Genomic DNA, 16,040 nt, shown 5'->3' on the forward strand with positions numbered 1-16,040 from the left:
GTAAGTGGGCTGGATAACCTAGGAAGTTTTCCTAGGTTACTCTCCCTATAACTGTGATGCTGCCCCTGTCCCTGAGGACCGAGTATCTATGCGTGCCCATAGAAAGCTTATCTGCCATGTCCCGACAGCACAAGGCTAACTTGTCTCAACAGCCGTAATTACTGCTGAGTACGCCGTGATCGAGGTGGCTCCCATCTGCAGTATCTTTCATTGATACCCCACCATCAACACTCTATACCACTCGTTCATCTTCTAACTTATCATCTATCATCATGTCTATCCTCGGTGTAACAGCGTTCATTATTTGTATCAAACTACTGCCGTGTGTCTGTCTATCTTCTGTAAACTAATGGTACCCGAAACCATCAAATGGACTGTCTTTTTCTGTCTTCCCTCTGGATGCAATATACTCAAAGGTGTAGTATATGGCGTAGTATGTACATCTATGGTGGCAGCTATTTCTAGCTCGAGAAGACAAATCTGCGACTGTCCCAATAGTCAGGCCATTCGTCTGAATGACTGGGCTCAGCTGGACTACCATGGACTGAACTACATCATTAAACAACTACTGTAACAGTTTATATATTATATACGACTAGGAAAAATTAACAGCAGAAACTAGTTTCTGCGCAACAATGGGACTGCAGTCTCCGCTTCCTTGGTGATACCGTTTGGAGAGTAATTCGGATACCCATCAGGCAATGTGCTCAAATCCGTGTCCGCATCAAAGAGCATGCTCCTGTGGCCCTCATCGGGGGACAAGGCCACGTAGTGTTTGGGTGTAAAAGATGGATTGAGACCGTGGGACTCTTGATAGAGCTGTCGTTTTAAGAGCGATAACCCTAGCAGATAAAGGACTGGTAGCGTCTGTACCCATTGCTGCACTCAGACAACTGGAGAATTCAAGTCGAAGGTACACTCACATATATCCAGACCTTCCAAAGTGTATGACACCACTGCGATACTGGCCGTCCGGTATGTTCCGCCCATTTATTCATGCCACTCCAAACCTGGACCAATTTCACTTCAGCATACTGAAACTCAATTTCGGAACCTTCAAATCGTTACCTGGAAAAATCCCTGATTTCGGAAGGCAATCAGCCAAGGCCAAGTAATTCTAGTCAATGGCACGTACTGCACATATCACCACTAAGCCCCAAAATACATGGAGGATGTTTGAGGGTGCATGGACTGCGCGGTTAGGTAGACCTCTTCGAGCGTGGATATAACGTCCCAGCGATAGTTGGAGTAAATACAAGACCAGTATCAAAACGCCACAAATCTAGGATGTGTCGGTTATTCAGTGTCGGTTATTCAGTACGATGTCAATGACTTTGCCTCAAACCTCACCTGATGAGCATCCGAAAAGTGAGTGGCACGAGCATTGAATACAGCGAAAGGGCCCAGAGTCCAGCCCACAAGGATAATGGGAAGAGCGATCACATAGTTCAGAGTTTTATGGATTTTGAACCACTTCTCAGAGTAAGTTCTCGTCCACCGCGCCACCAATGCACCTGCTGGAAGGAGGACTAGCATCCCGATCGCGATGAGGAAACCATGAGCAAGGACGACCAACTCGTGTGTGGAATAAAAGAGTGGATCTTGAGATATTACTGGAGATGATGTTGTGTCATCCAACGAACCCTCCGGCGAGGTTACTGATATATCCTTCTCCAGATTGAGCAAGAGCATCCCGGCTGCATAATGGCCATATATAGTGGTATGTGGATCCGGGGATGCTGGACGGGTCATGCCGTATGCCCAAATCAATTGCTCAAAAGAGGCGTTTTTCTCGGGCTTGAAAACCCACTGGGATTTGTCAAGTGGTATACTAAACGATAAAGTGTTTGCTGGGTTGAGATTTGAGTCCCACTAGCAACTATGAGCTTTCATTTATCACCAAAGGGTGTGTAATTTCAAGTGCTTACCACTGTAGGTTGAAGCATAGGCAAGAAGGCGATCCGAAGAGGCTCCTCCACTACTACCGGTTCTGTGTGGTCATATCCATGTCGATGGGATATAGTGAGAGAGTCGTCCTCGTTTCTCCACATCACGACCATATCGCTACCAGCCATACGACGGCCAAAACCACTGGAGAAATGGCGAAGTTAGAATACGTTTGCGAAATAGGAGATGTTAGAATCACAGAGCCAGCCAGCCCATCTTCTCTTTCCGAGCGGTCATTTGGTCTGTAGAAAACGATAACAATGATTCCTCGTGAAGGGGCATACAGGAAAGCTAATCTCACAAGTGACAGTGTCATGATGAACCGTCGCGTTAACACAGACTAGATATCCGCATTGACTATCTCCTTTTAGGGCATTAACCTGATAAAGCTGCAGAAAAAAAGACAGTACGATTGGGAGAACTGAACACCACATAGTTGCAGGAGGGATTTTAATAAACGCTTATTTCTGCTGTTATTTTAATGCATCTGGAAGATCGTGTGAGTTCACCTCTTCTCACAAGTATAGTTAATGAAGCTAGTGAATGTGAGAAACGGCAGAAGATGCCCAACCAGATCACAAGAATCTGAAGACTTTTCCCCACTGCGCGACCCAATCCGATATCTGGCGTTGCGATACCTCAAGTCACTTTGCTCTTTTGAATGTCTTCAAATAAATCAATGTTACACACAATAATTACACACAAAGGATTTTGCTGCATGATTCGTATGTACACCATTGAACAATCTATCGATAACCGACAAATAGATTATGATTCATTATCATTTGCAATGTGTTAGTGAAACTTACTCACATATAAACTGCATGCCCTTATTCCATTATAAATTACATGATTTTTCCATGCAAACTATAGTGTAGAGAAATCCAAGCAGTACCACCGGTCCCGCCCAACTTGACCAGCCCTAATTCGGCTGCATGGGTGACGAACGGTCCAAACTTAGGGAACCCTGCCTTTTGGTATATGAAGGGATCCTGCGTTATCAATCCCAGTGCGATGGCAGAGCGAAACGGTCGTTGATCTCCCCGAAGTCTATAATCTTCCAGCAGATGTATGAGACGCTGATAGGCCTCGGGAACTTCCGGAGTCGCTGTTCTTCCTAGAAACCCTCGGGATGCAGTAGGCCCCTGCTTTCGAGCTAGGGATCTATTTATTTCAGATCCAACAGCGGCCATGCTGGAATTGATAGGTTCACCTGACTGCGAGGCAGGAAATGAAGCTGTATCTTCAGACTCAGAGAAAATCGTCTTTTGGCTGTCCGCATCAGTTGCGATTATTGGGGAAGGCTGAGATAAAGGAATTAAAGCTATGTCAGGGCTATCCTCGTTTAACAATATTGGAAAGCGATTTGCGGGCTTTTCTACCATAGTCGCAGGAACGGGTGTTTGCGTTATAGAACTAGGAACTTCAGATGTTAGACGCCGAAAAGGCGCGCACGCAGGTGCATTTTTTGGCTCAAACAAGTTTGAACATGATTGGAAAGTTTCTATTACGAAAATCAGATTAGTCTAAGAAGACTTTGTAGAACGAATTCCTACCGTGGCGTTCAGGAGGTTTCGCAAAGTATGTAGATGCTGTGTGTGGTCTCGGACGAACCGACTCGGTACTGGTCGATGATTCCATGGGACGAGAAGGAAGTATTGTATTCTTTTTTTCTCCTTTTTGCTGTCCATTGATGATTGTGTACCAATCAAAGAAAAAGGAAGCTTGAGCTTCAAGGTTAATCTGAGACCCAGGTAAACCAGGAGCCACAACAACTACCCGATACATGCGAAGACGCAGTATCGAAAGGGTGTAAGCGAAATCTCGTTCACCCGATATCAACATGATAGTAGTTGTCGTTGGATAAGGGTTGTCCATAGCGAATGTTAGAACATCGGCTAGGGAATGATTGATGGGCTGTGCGGCTGAGGGTAAATTGCGAAACCTAGCGCACCTATGATCATTTGATCTACTGTATCCTTGCGATCGTTACGTGGGCAGTCTGTTAAGCTAATACCAGACGATTGAAGCTCAGAACGTAAGGCAAGGGAACGAGTAGAGGTCTGCTCCGAGATATGGGTATACGCCTTGAATAGGTTGACGCTCCCGTATTCGTGAGCCAAGTCTCGAATACGACTAACGAGCACATAACCAGAGATGTTGGGAGGTGGAGAGCAATTGTCTGTGGTGAAGGAAGACTCTCAACGAAATGCAAGGATTCGATAAAGATCATTCACCATAATCCCAAAAAATAGCGACCTGGCCATTGTGGCCAGCACTGCTGCCAGTCCTCATGCTGGGAGCCATTTGCACGAGATGGAAGTAAAAAAGACAAAGGGTCAGGCGCAATTTACGTACACAGCCACCCGGTATAGATTTAGGTCAAAGTAGAAGCTGGGTTGGAAATGGAAGGGATACAAAAGGGAGAACTTGGAGGCAAGGGTCTGATATGAACCATGAACATCAGATTTTCAAGTATTGTGTGGATTCCGACTAGTGGGTAAGGTTCACGCGTGTTCAATCACTCGAATTTCGGAAATGAGATAGGAAAACAGTCTATTGAATTTTCTTCCCTAGCCGAGCCAAATGGTAGTTTATTGTTGGCCTATGCATCTTCTTAGGCATTGGCTGTGCAAACGTAGAAATATGAGTGCAAGTAAAAACGAGGGGAGCGCGTATAACACACCGTGGTCTTCATACAATGAAACAGGTCCTGAGCAGCATCTCTACACGCATTAATTGAATGAAGATCATTCGAAGCAGCCCAACAGCCCAGCAAACTTGTAAGTTGCGGAGCGCACATAACATTTATTGCATCTACAAAACGAATATTAGTCTATGATAACACAATTTAGAGAAGTGGTATTGTTGGCTTACTTTTCTTCGGCCTGACTTTGAGGTTTTTGATATGGATGGCCATGAGAGGGAGGCGTCAGCCTGGCTAAATCGTCTTTAGTTCACGAGAGCAATGACAAGACGAGAGTATGAGCTTTCACGTGCCGGGCCGCTGGAGCCGAAATGCTACGCAGTTCCACGTACATTCACCAAAATCGTTTAGCGTTTTACTCTCCTCTTTCACCCGCGACATATGGTATCGCTTCTTCAACAATATCAAGAACAGTAGAAATATGGCTACTACTTCTTCAGCGAACAGAAACAACTCTGGTCAGATATGAGCTGTGATCTCACCTTATAAATTGCTCATGTAATGGCCTTCAGCTGTGAAGCGGATAATGCAGGAGGCCCGCGAGCTGGCTAACGACCCTTCAACCGATTACACTGCTGCGCCACTGGAGGTGTGTAACACTTTTCCCCATATCGTATGATCGTGCCATAATATGTTCTGGTAGGATGATATATTCGTGGGTGTAATTTCACAATCATTGGCCAATGTGTTGTTGTTTATCTTTGTGGTAGGAATGGCATTGCACCATTCGAGGTCCTGTGGGCACCGAGTTCGAGGGCGGGTTATATCATCTCCGGATTCTTCTTCCCGCTGAATACCCATTCCGTCCACCCTCCCTCATGGTACTCACTCCTAACGGAAGGTTTGAGCTCAACACTAAGGTATATATGACTTTTTTATCTTTCTCGTGTCGAAGTGAACTCAGCATCTCCCCCAGATATGCATCAGTTTCACAAATTGTATGTTTTACCGCTTTCGTTTGTTCAGCAAGTCTAAACGTCAGTCACAGATCATGAAGAATTGTGGCAGCCTGCATGGGGGGTCCGTACAGCTATTCTTGGTATCCATAGCTTCTTTCCGTTGAAGGGTCAAGCTGCGGTGGGCGTTGGATCTATCGAGTATCATTCTGCGGAGCGGAAGAGGCTTGCGGTGTTGTGCGTTTTTCATCCTCTACAGTACATGGGTTACTTGAACGAACTCATGTAGATCACGCGAATGGACGTGCCCGCACTGTCAGCAATCCAATCTAGAGCTTCTCCCGGATCCCAGCACCAGTGCCGCCTCCCCCGAAACGGAATCAGATTCCGCGCCGGAACCTCCTGCAGCGCCCAACGAGCCCTCAACATCCCCCTCGCTTTCAAGTCATACCGAGGTTACTGCGTCAAACGTGTCTGATGACGGCGTTCCTAGGGCTGATCTAACCCCAGTGACCGTAGTAACTCCACCAATCCCAATTCCAATTCATGCTGTTGCCGCAGTGCCGCAAACAACATCTCATTTCCGACCACCTGTATTTCTAGATGCTCTCATAGGTATCATCCTGGCTCTCGTATTTGCTTTGTTGTTCAAAAGAATTTTTTAACTTTCTTATACACCGCATGTGTAGGACTACATACATATTGGATATCTGTTTCCATCTTCGCAATAATATTTGAAAAGATCCTCAAACGCCCGATCAGGAAACCATTGTATTTGTATTAATCGCCTCGGCCTGTTATAAGCTATATACCTACTGCGGTGCGTCGTGGAAAGCCATCTTGATTATAACTTTGACTTTCCTGCAGGCTTTCCGTTCTACTCTATACATGTCCTTGCAGTTAACTTCCTCTTCATCTCCAAATTCACAATCAGAACCTTCGTTTTGTACTCCAGCTAAACCGAAACGGAGCCCCAATCGTGCAGCATCGCTGCGCCTTTGCAACGCGAAGACCATCGACGTCCCTATTCCTCCCTCTCTCCTTCAATCGCCGTATCTCAATTCACCCATGAGCCCATTCCAAAAAGCGAACTCTGCCCCCTGCACTCCAAGCCGGGAGGACGAACAATGGTTACGAGACACCATTCCGCTTTCCAATCACTCAACTCCTTTGGGTCGGTCTGCTTCCACCAAAGAAAATGTTCAGCGTCAGACTTGCAGCTCCCCGAAGTGCAGTGACATTGACACTACGGAGAGAGGTGAAGTAATTGATAAGACCGCCAGAAATCGGAAAGGGCCATATTCGCCTCCACTAGTGCGATTGGGAACACGCCAACTTGGTCAAGATAAAGTACAAACACCCTCTCTGCACCTTCCCCGTGCGGGAGAGCAAGAGTACTTCCTCCTCTCCCACGCAGGGAGGTAGAAGGTTGGTCCAATCTTGTCATAGTAAACTTCTATTCCTAATTTTTATGGCGTACTGACCCTTCATATTAGGTGTTTTATACAATCCTTTCAAGACTCCGAATGTCTGGTACATAATATGTTTGATACCTTCCCATTACTATGACCTTCTGCAAGTTATGCGGGCATAATTCAACACGCTGGACGAAGTTTTCCATTTATGTACATAGCGTGGGGTGAATATACATAAGCCCACCAACACTAGACTCGAGCCAGTAGCTTCGGGTGTTGACACTTTGGAAACTGGCGCCCGAAGTCAAGAAGGTGATTCCGCATCTCACTTCTCAGCAGCGGACTGGTTCCAACATTATGATGCATATTATATATATATTATACCCATTGTGGACTCTAATGGACTTTTGTAGCTTTCATTTGACACAAAGATAAGAAATGAATGCTTATTTCAGTAGACATCAAGTAAAGATCATAGAAGCAGGAGACTTGTGGCACTGGGGAAATTTGTGTAAGATGTGAGCTAGAAACAGCAACAATTTATAAAGGTACAATAATTACAGAACAGAGGGGAACAAAGAACAATCATGTAAGCTTCAGGACAATGCAATATGGTGAGGGAGGCTCAGGGGAGGCTTTTGTTGGACAGGTAGAGCGCAGGGTTGGAGTCACCATTGGGAAAGTAAAAGGGCTGCAACCGGAACAGGGTCACATGACTGCATTATAGGGCAAAAGGGACGCGCCGTTGGAACGGACAGAGACAACTTCAAAAAGGAAATTTTGCACGGGCACTTGAGGTTATGGATGTTCAATGACCATTGCAAGAAAGGTGATCTGTATGATGAAGTACATACTTTATCAAGCACATATTGCTACAAAAACAGGAGATGTATTTGCACGTACGAATGGAAAGATTCCTGGAGGGTACTCCGTCACTTTTTCTTTGCATCTCCTAAAGTTAATGTCACAAGCTCTTCGTCCTCCATATTGTAGCTTGCAATAGTGCTTTTATTCGTGAGCATTTTGCCAGCATAGGATAACCGTATACGAGAGACATTTACTGAGCTGCCAATGTGTTGTATGATACGCTCGCGCAACGTCGAGACAAGAAGATTGAGAGGAAGATCTGGGACAGTAACAATCTTGCCGTCGAACTTCCACTCTGGCTTGGTATTATCTGTCGGTAATTGGAATTGAAGAGAGATGGGATGCTATATTCGTTTGAATGTCTAAATATCCAAAACATGTCGAGCAACGGGATAGGCAACTTACAGGATGCATTCCAATCCAGTCTTCTTCTGAGTATATTTGGCTTCCGGGAATTTTGTTCACCTTTTGCCTTTTGGCAGGAGGGATGTCGTCCTCTACGCCCTCCATTTGATCAGCACTTCGAACGACACCAGCTTGGGATTGCAGTACACCGTTTGCGGCCGCTAAAGCAGCTACTCGTGAAGGGTGCATCCCGGGCGCGATACCAGGTTGATAACCGAAAGGCTGCGTGGTTTCGATGCCCTGGAAATGCAAAGGGGGTAGCATAACGGGTGGCGTCTGGTACGCCGAAGCAGGTTGAGGACCGGACGACACTGTAGCGGTGGAATATGCTGGATTGGAAGATGCCTGTGGAGGTGCTGGTAATGACGCATGAGGGGGTGGAAGGGAAGTGAGCGGGGAAGGTGCAGCTGCGGGACCAATGCCAGGCCCAATAGCATTCGCTTGTTGCCTTTGAAGAGCATAAAGTCAATAGAGATCAAACGAGTACAGTGAATGACGTACGGCCCGAGACCCTTTGAACGATGGATAGCGGCAATCTGTTCGTCGAAATTGACGTTTGTGGAGAATTTGTCCAGCGTATTGGCCTTCGAAGCAGTATGACCATCCCAGACAACTTTTTCCCTCTCTTTCCGTCTTTCCCGTTCCTCCTCTTCCTCCTTCTTCCTTCGTTCCTCGTCTTGTTCGGCACCAAAAATGTCGACACGAGTACGAGCAAGATTCTTGAGCGACGAGACAACGTTAGCACCACGCTGTAGCTCAGACGCCTGGGCTTTTCGAGCTTCAAGTGCGTCTCGTTGCTCTTTCCATCGAGGATCTAGCAGTTCAATACGCATGTGTTCTTGTAGCTCGTCGACAGGTATTTGCTGGCCACAGATACTGCAGCTAGTCATTGCAGCTTTGGTGTTCTTCGACCCAACTAGAAGAAATATTAGTGAAATGACGATGATACAAAGTCAGCATGGAATTACGTTTCGGGACATAGTCTGTTCGAATTTTCATTGGCCCAGCAGCTGCATTCACAGAGCTAGCTTGTAAGGCTTTTGCACGCTCAATCTCTCTCCTCTTCTCCTCCTGCTCGCGCATCACTCTTTCTTCATCTTCATCATCGCTCTCCTCCATAGCAGCATCGTCGCCTCCTATACCAGCATTGCCGACTGCTGCAGCAGCCTCAGCTTCCGCCGCAGCTTGTTTGGCACGATGAGCTTCAACGTCTTCGACGGTATTTTCCATGATCATAGCGGCCATTCGTTTCTGTGCCAGAGTCATGTTCTCTACTTCCTGTACACTCATTGGCGGAGGAAGTTCAGAAGTGGCATCCGCGATTGTGAATTCAATGGTCTGAACAATGGCATAGTCATGCCAATCAATCTCAGCGAACGCGACTGATAAATTAACATTAGTCATGTTGTAGCGGAGGAAGCACAGTCAACTCACTTCGTTCCGCTTCCTGGTCGTCTTGTCGTCTCTTTTCTTTCTCTCTCTTTCTTCGCTCCCATTTGGCATGCTTCCGCGCTAAGTCCAGAGTCTTTGAACGTGCTCCTTCGTCAACGCGGCTTTTCAGTATTTCCAAGGTTTCCTTGTCAGGATTTATTATTTTGGTATACTGATCCACCAGCCGATTAAAGTAGCCAAAGAGGGAGTGATTAGGTCTCAGGAAGTCGAATTGATAGTTTCGGCCTTCCCTAGCAGAAAGCGCAGCGAGAAAGTTTCGACCACGTCGGGCGGTGAATAAAGCAGTGAGTTTCATGGTGTCCCTATGAAGGATCAGAGATAAGTCAAGAATGAGTACAACACGACGCACAAGTCGATCGCACTAATGTTTGGCATGTCGATGATGAATACGGGCGTCGGTGGTTCGAGACCAACATCGACAACCTTGGCTTGAATCGCGGCGCCGTCTACTTTGTCATCCCCAGATGGAACCTGTTCATCATCAATTTCGCCTTGGAATATTTTGTCCATCTTGTGTCGGTAGTATGCATGGTACGGGTCAGCTGGATTGAGGAAGGAGAATTTTGGATCTGAGCGCTGCCCTTCTCGGACTTTGTCCTCGAAAAGAGGTGGGTTCGCAGACTGGGCAACATATGAAGCAGTTTTGTCAATCACGGCTATATAAACAAGTAAGTAACAAGTATAAGTCTGAGAACAAAAACGTGCATTTGATTTCTGGAGGAGGAAGAATAAGACCGCTGGTAAATCTTTCCTTTGCCTGCTCAGGAATTCCATTGGGGATTGTGTGAGGTACGTCGACTTCCATCATTGTGGAATTGAAGAAGAGACGAAGAGTTTTTTCGCACGACTACATACATAACTCTCTACTTTAAACACTTCCATGTTTGGTCCTTTTCGCGCCTCCCATGTAAACTCTGGAGGTCTTCTTTGGTAGAGTACCCAGTACTCAGTTTTGTTTCTTCTATGTCCCTAATTCAATCTCAGGAAAATACCATGGAAACTTTCTACCACCAGAAAGGCAAACGCTCGCCATAGGCTCAAAAAAGTTGACGCTGTCATCGAAGCCGTCAGGGCAAGCGGTGTACAGTGTGCTGCACTTGTTCGCAAAATATATTATCTCTCTTCAGTTTAGCTGACTCCTTCCTAGGAAAGGGCGCTTGAACTTCCAAAGGAGCACGAGATGCCTGCTCGCGACAAATACACTGTTTTCAGTCCCCATGCTCGTGGATACCGTAAAGGGATACACAAGGTTCCAAAATGGACTAGAGTGCGTCTTCGTAGGTTCGAATTGTCAGAATTCATTTAATATTTATACACGCAGATTACACAAAGAACCAATCCGAAAGGTTTCTGACACTTTCACCTTCGGGTAGGTCTTCTTCTATAACTCCCTGGAGCGTAGAAGAGGCGATCGCGAAAGCCATGTAGATTATCACATATTGTCAACTCTACGACTTAATATCACCTCCCTTGTATCATTTCGTTCGCGTCATAACTTTGTCTACCCAGTCACGCACACCTCCTTCCCAATCATCCCAGCAGCATGACGAGTATGCCGAATCCCTTCCTCCCTTCCCTGATCGAGGGTCACCCTTGCGCTCAGGTGCTGCTTTGTATCCAATAGCCTTTGAAGGCGGTAGGACCCGAGCCCATCTGAGGACACCCTCGAATCGAAACCCCATCCTTTCCGCTACTTTCAAACTCGGTGCGTTCTTCGTGTTACAGACCCACTGCAATCTCCGCAATTCAAGCCCGCCCTCCTCTGGAAGATCAAGTGCATAATGCATAAGCAACCCAACCATGTTGGAAGTTACATGAGTGCGTTGGAATTTTGGCAATATGACAACGAAGCCAATTTCAGTGCAAGCATCCCGGTCACTGGAGTTGATGTAGCTCACAAGACCCGCAATAGCGGGTTCCCCATTAACGGGACTCGCCTTGTCCAAGATAGTGAAAGAAGTCGTTGCAGGGTTTACTTGGATGCCTTTGTCCCAGAATTGTTCGACGAACTGTTCAGTAGACGTAAAAGGTCCATAAGAGAGATAGTTCCATGTGGACTCGTCAAAAGCTTGGAACAAAGCTTCAGCGTGTTTTGAGGGCTTTATCCACCATCAGTTTAGAATGCGTTCACTGAAATTCCTACGCACTATGAATGGAACCAATTTCACTCTGTCACTTTCCAAAGTGTCTGGGATCGGAAAACAGAAGTTGTTGTCCTTTTCAGATGAGAGGGAGGAAGACATGGTTAGCTCGGGCACCTGCTATGTGAAAATACATACTCTGTCGCAAATTGTGACTCGAAAAAAGATTGTGCTTCAGACACTGATACAACGGGATTCCGGCGCCCTGCGGAGATAACATGTCCGCATTTAGCAAATATTGACATCGTTGGTACATCCGTGCACCTGCCGACCTGCTCAGCCTGCATCGTTCATGTATAAGGGTTCATATCAACTCAACTCACTCTCAATTCTGTCAATGCTGCAGCAACTGTAATGACACGGTAAGTAAAGCCAAGAGGGTGGGAAGGTTGGTATCTGCAGCTTTGACCAAATATGTAGTTCAGTAAGTACGTGCATATATAACGTTTTGAAATCTGCCGAATTCACGGCGCAGGAGTCTGTATCGAGCCCAATTGCCAGTGTCACTATCATTGGGAAGCCGTTATACACGTGTTGACTTTCAAAGTGTAGAAGCGTTGAACCATCTAAGTACAACAGAGAATCACTGTCAACATTCCCAGGTCAGAATTAGGAAAGTCTTCTTACGCGTATCCCTGGTCGTCAAAATCTGTTCCAAGCATATTAGAATCAGTTGCGCAATTCTTGCAAACAGTACGAACCAGCTGCCACATCCTCTTGCGAGCAAGTACACCTGTCGAGTTGAGCGCACTCATACGCCCATCCTTGGTGTTGATAGCCCAAGTCATGGAATTGCACCACTTGATCCTTCCGAAGCGTCATTGCTACCCCAAAAGAGTGCACCGGTGAGTCTCCCCAGCGTTCGTAGAAGAATCCACCTGCCCGGTCTAAGTGCTTGAAAAACGCAGTATAAATTTCACTTTCCCATATCGAACGATGGGATATTTCGAAGTTGTTCTATGATCGTGCGAACCGGATGAAATGACGCGGCGTTTCATTGTCAGCAAGTGTCAAGATGCAGAAATTCTGTTGGGAAGAAGAGAAGGAGAAGATAAAAACGCTACTTACATACATACACATTTTCGTCCATTCGTTGGAGCCTGCTTGTCCTCTAAGGGCTTTCTCTATTCCTTCTTTGCCGTGCCATACAAATCCATGGTTAACTTCTAAAGGAGCGAGTGGAAGACCCCCATTGATTGATACAACATCAGCGGATGTTGAATGAGATTGATAATAGTCGAAAAGGAATTCCGATACATTTCGAGCAAGACTTGGTTGAACCCAATTTGCGTCTTCGTTAACTTGGACGAAACCTGATATAAGGTTATTAGGAAACTTGAAGCTACGGCTTGATCAACCTGGAAATAACATACCGTATAATGCTCCGACATCTATCATACGGTCAATGGGATCATAAGGCTACAAAAAATTCATGAGATTCTACAATAAGTTCTGTTCACAGAGCATCATACGCACAATATCGCAGTGAAACTCGATGTCTGTATCAAGTCTCCATAACCAATCGTACTGTGCGAGGGCGGGGTGTTGCCAAAAGAAACCTGCGGAGGAAGTTGTTGTGATCAAATTCCTCGATATAGAGCGTGTACAAAAGGCTTGGGCACAAGGAAAATGTGCTATCAAGACATTTACCAGAGTAGAACCTGCACATCGCTCGGTATCCAAAAGAAAACCTGTACAGGGATCAGTTCATTGCGATCTGGCAACGACTTGTGACCTACCCAATGGTATGGAGAGATTCCTCGACGCGGGACCTGTCGTAAAAGTCTGGAATGTCCCATGATTCCTCAGTCAGAACAGCTATGCAGAATTGGTTTTGAGCATGCGGCATCGCAAGATAAAAAAGTAGAATAACATACCGAACTTGGCTCTACCCTGCGTAATCCAATCGATCTTTCGTTTTTCCTCTTCAGTAATCATGGCACTTTCTTCTTCACTCGCAGTAAAAAGCACATAAGGGTACTGAAACCGTCGATTGAACCGGTTTTCGACGTTGAGCAGAGCAAGAGTGGCTTGATGTATGCGCGAAGGGGCGACGAGCATGAAGATCACCCGGTTTGTCTTATTTCCTTGTGTACTGTCGAGGGAGTCCATTTCATGCGGAGAGTTATCATAGTACGAGCGGTATTTTTGAGTCAAGGTCTCTTTCGGTAAAAATGCAACCAGGACCACAACAAGAACAGCCAGGAAAATAGATATGCGAGCTCGGGAGGAAGATATGAGCATAACAAAGGCAGAGTGCACTTGACGGGTTATCCAAAAATCAGACAGAGGGCATGTTGAATATATTCAGAAGGCCAGGGGGGCGATACCGGGGAAATGTGACCCATTGGGGGTAGCTCCCGTCACCAGTCTTGTTACGCAGCTTGTATGAACTTGCTTGTAGTAAGCTTATACTAGCTTATACTGCGGTGATATCGAGGGTTTAATCAGGGTTTAATGGACAGGTTTAGATACAGAACATGACAGTCGAACAGATAGATGCAAAAATTGACAACCCTGAGCAAGACGACCTCCGAGGTTTGATGCGATAATCTCAGCCTTCAGATCTGCGATAACTTGTTCGGCATCTCGGCCAATATGCATGAATCGATATGAGACCAGACCTCCTTTCGACAGCGTAAAAATGTATAAGTCAGGGGAAATCCCAACAACTCTATCTCCTCCTCCCAGAGTTATTTATTGCTCTTCCGTCATTCGTAACGTTCACAGGCACAAGCTTTAGCTTGTAGGTTGAGTCGAACTTGTGGCAATTTACAGAAAAATAAAGTTGCCCCTCGTCCCCCTGCTACCAATATCATCTTCCTAAGCCAAACGTAAAAATGGCCGTATCGCGTCAGGTCGTCGCTGTTGTCAGCTTCTACATGGTGGCTGCATTGGTGGTGCGTACGCAGAACGATCAATTCCTGCAAAAAATTGACTCAATCCTGCTGTATCAGATGATATTTGTGAACAAAATGGTGCTGAATGCTACGCCAAACCTCACAGTCCTTTTCATGTTTTTCCAGTCCTTCGCCACCGTTGTCCTTCTTATGATCACATCTCGCTTTACCCCTTGGGTAGAAATTCCTGTCATTGAATATCAAACTGCACGAAAACTTGCACCTTTGATACTCGTTGATACTGCCGGTTTCATCTTCAATGCCTTTTGTCTACGGGATATCGAAGCAGCCTTTTATCAAATCGCCCGTGGACTAGTCCTTCCTCTCACCATCCTGGTGGTAGCTATCAGCACCCGTTCGAGGCCTCCCTTGTCTGTTGTCGGATGTGCCGCTATCGTTACTTCTGGCTTTTTCCTCGGTGTCTCATTCTCAGGGGATATTCCTGCACGATCAGTTCCGACGCCATTGGGATTATTTTATGGGTTGCTATCATCTTTTTCGATCGCCTTACATGCCGTACTGGTCAAATCTTCGTTGCCTCATGTGAATGGAAGCAGTACGATACTTTCCTTCTGGTCGAACTTGGGCTCTGCGGTTTTGCTCGCTTGTTTGGCCGTATTCAAGGGAGAAGTCCACGAGTTCGTAATCATGGTCAGCAGCACGGACGCTGCGGGAGTGCAGTGGGATTGGGCGACATTTGTCTATGGAAATATCATCACAGGGATCTTTGGATTCCTGATCAGCATCGCTGGAATCTTGAGTGTCAAGGTCACCAGTCCTGTCACTCACATGTTCTCTAGTGTGGGTTTTCCGATTTCCTCGTTCATAAATTCCTATTCATCTCTCAAACCAGGCGGCACGGAGTGTACTTCAAATCGTTCTCGGTGTCAAGATATTCGGAGATATTGTCACTACGTGAGTGTCTTTTCGCGCATTATCCAAGAAGAATTTTTCAATGTTTTTATTTGTAGTCAACGTGCTGCCTCAGCTTTCGTTATCCTTACAGGAACTCTCCTATACACTTATGTCAAATCTCGGGAGAGTGGCCCATCCAACCCCTCATCAGGAACCAATTCTGCACCTTTGAAGGATTTGGAATCTCAGTCTACAAAACAGGAACAGGTGGATGAAAAGCCGCTCACTTAAGTTAGATGTTACATGTAGTAATAATACTATGTAATTAGCTAGAAATAGTCAGAGGCTTTGCCCATAATCATAATCATTAAGCGACGTACTTCGCCTGGCACCATGTATCATCATTCGTTAAAGTTAGGAGGCAGAGTTGGCAGTAGATTGGGGTCTATCGAGAA

The 16,040-nt window shown here is 46.0% G+C and overlaps 10 protein-coding genes across 10 annotated transcripts; 4 read left to right on the forward strand and 6 right to left on the reverse strand.

Annotated features, from left to right (window-relative positions):
* Nucleotides 1-618: 618 nt before the first annotated feature.
* On the reverse strand, nt 619-2,591 carry C8R40DRAFT_1226448 (uncharacterized protein; the record flags this gene model as incomplete). Its single annotated transcript, XM_046233313.1, has 8 exons — nt 2,249-2,591; nt 2,147-2,189; nt 1,929-2,091; nt 1,531-1,872; nt 1,351-1,473; nt 1,132-1,282; nt 924-1,024; nt 619-867 (listed from the first exon to the last, which is right to left on the reverse strand). The coding sequence occupies exons 1-8, from the start codon at nt 2,379-2,381 to the stop codon at nt 619-621; spliced, it is 1,305 nt and encodes a 434-aa protein (XP_046088776.1). The 5' UTR covers nt 2,382-2,591.
* A 201-nt stretch (nt 2,592-2,792) lies between these two features.
* Nucleotides 2,793-4,242, reverse strand: C8R40DRAFT_1168400 (NYN domain-containing protein; the record flags this gene model as incomplete). The annotated part of the gene is made up of 4 exons (XM_046231177.1): nt 2,793-3,451; nt 3,504-3,845; nt 3,902-4,129; nt 4,185-4,242. The coding sequence occupies 4 exons, from the start codon at nt 4,240-4,242 to the stop codon at nt 2,793-2,795; spliced, it is 1,287 nt and encodes a 428-aa protein (XP_046088777.1).
* Nucleotides 4,243-4,503: 261 nt separating this feature from the next.
* Nucleotides 4,504-4,867, reverse strand: C8R40DRAFT_1040437 (uncharacterized protein; the record flags this gene model as incomplete). The annotated part of the gene is made up of 3 exons (XM_046223916.1): nt 4,504-4,575; nt 4,634-4,764; nt 4,825-4,867. 3 exons carry the CDS (start codon nt 4,865-4,867, stop codon nt 4,504-4,506), a joined length of 246 nt encoding a protein of 81 aa, XP_046088778.1.
* Nucleotides 4,868-4,956: 89 nt separating this feature from the next.
* Nucleotides 4,957-6,307, forward strand: C8R40DRAFT_1094797 (ubiquitin-conjugating enzyme/RWD-like protein). The gene is made up of 7 exons (XM_046227673.1): nt 4,957-5,112; nt 5,167-5,243; nt 5,298-5,309; nt 5,365-5,514; nt 5,571-5,592; nt 5,643-5,787; nt 5,840-6,307. The coding sequence occupies exons 1-7, from the start codon at nt 5,076-5,078 to the stop codon at nt 6,213-6,215; spliced, it is 819 nt and encodes a 272-aa protein (XP_046088779.1). The 5' UTR covers nt 4,957-5,075; the 3' UTR covers nt 6,216-6,307.
* C8R40DRAFT_1094800 (uncharacterized protein) lies at nt 6,308-7,299 on the forward strand. Its single transcript, XM_046227674.1, has 2 exons — nt 6,308-6,978; nt 7,047-7,299. The coding sequence occupies exon 1, from the start codon at nt 6,439-6,441 to the stop codon at nt 6,973-6,975; it is 537 nt and encodes a 178-aa protein (XP_046088780.1). The 5' UTR covers nt 6,308-6,438; the 3' UTR covers nt 6,976-6,978; nt 7,047-7,299.
* Nucleotides 7,300-7,402: 103 nt separating this feature from the next.
* Nucleotides 7,403-10,527, reverse strand: C8R40DRAFT_1144031 (Pre-mRNA splicing factor PRP21 like protein-domain-containing protein). Its single transcript, XM_046229496.1, has 7 exons — nt 10,395-10,527; nt 10,039-10,345; nt 9,672-9,991; nt 9,206-9,619; nt 8,739-9,153; nt 8,238-8,685; nt 7,403-8,176 (listed from the first exon to the last, which is right to left on the reverse strand). Exons 1-7 carry the CDS (start codon nt 10,495-10,497, stop codon nt 7,898-7,900), a joined length of 2,286 nt encoding a protein of 761 aa, XP_046088781.1. The 5' UTR covers nt 10,498-10,527; the 3' UTR covers nt 7,403-7,897.
* Nucleotides 10,528-10,569: 42 nt separating this feature from the next.
* C8R40DRAFT_1040068 (mitochondrial 54S ribosomal protein YmL31) lies at nt 10,570-11,043 on the forward strand (the record flags this gene model as incomplete). The annotated part of the gene is made up of 4 exons (XM_046223884.1): nt 10,570-10,619; nt 10,674-10,788; nt 10,837-10,956; nt 11,011-11,043. The coding sequence occupies 4 exons, from the start codon at nt 10,570-10,572 to the stop codon at nt 11,041-11,043; spliced, it is 318 nt and encodes a 105-aa protein (XP_046088782.1).
* Nucleotides 11,044-11,164: 121 nt separating this feature from the next.
* C8R40DRAFT_1159661 (acyl-CoA N-acyltransferase) lies at nt 11,165-11,932 on the reverse strand (the record flags this gene model as incomplete). Its single annotated transcript, XM_046229914.1, has 2 exons — nt 11,165-11,788; nt 11,837-11,932. 2 exons carry the CDS (start codon nt 11,930-11,932, stop codon nt 11,165-11,167), a joined length of 720 nt encoding a protein of 239 aa, XP_046088783.1.
* A 521-nt stretch (nt 11,933-12,453) lies between these two features.
* Nucleotides 12,454-13,942, reverse strand: C8R40DRAFT_1159662 (nucleotide-diphospho-sugar transferase; the record flags this gene model as incomplete). The annotated part of the gene is made up of 8 exons (XM_046229915.1): nt 12,454-12,479; nt 12,532-12,787; nt 12,899-13,143; nt 13,204-13,249; nt 13,307-13,389; nt 13,481-13,521; nt 13,570-13,648; nt 13,708-13,942. The coding sequence occupies 8 exons, from the start codon at nt 13,940-13,942 to the stop codon at nt 12,454-12,456; spliced, it is 1,011 nt and encodes a 336-aa protein (XP_046088784.1).
* Nucleotides 13,943-14,552: 610 nt separating this feature from the next.
* Nucleotides 14,553-16,021, forward strand: C8R40DRAFT_911110 (uncharacterized protein). The gene is made up of 4 exons (XM_046236653.1): nt 14,553-14,730; nt 14,788-15,531; nt 15,584-15,645; nt 15,702-16,021. The coding sequence occupies exons 1-4, from the start codon at nt 14,671-14,673 to the stop codon at nt 15,874-15,876; spliced, it is 1,041 nt and encodes a 346-aa protein (XP_046088785.1). The 5' UTR covers nt 14,553-14,670; the 3' UTR covers nt 15,877-16,021.
* Nucleotides 16,022-16,040: the final 19 nt, after the last annotated feature.

This window comes from Lentinula edodes (genome assembly GCF_021015755.1).
Source record: "Lentinula edodes strain Le(Bin) 0899 ss11 chromosome Unknown C8R40scaffold_9, whole genome shotgun sequence".
Taxonomy (NCBI): Eukaryota; Fungi; Basidiomycota; class Agaricomycetes; order Agaricales; family Omphalotaceae; genus Lentinula; species Lentinula edodes.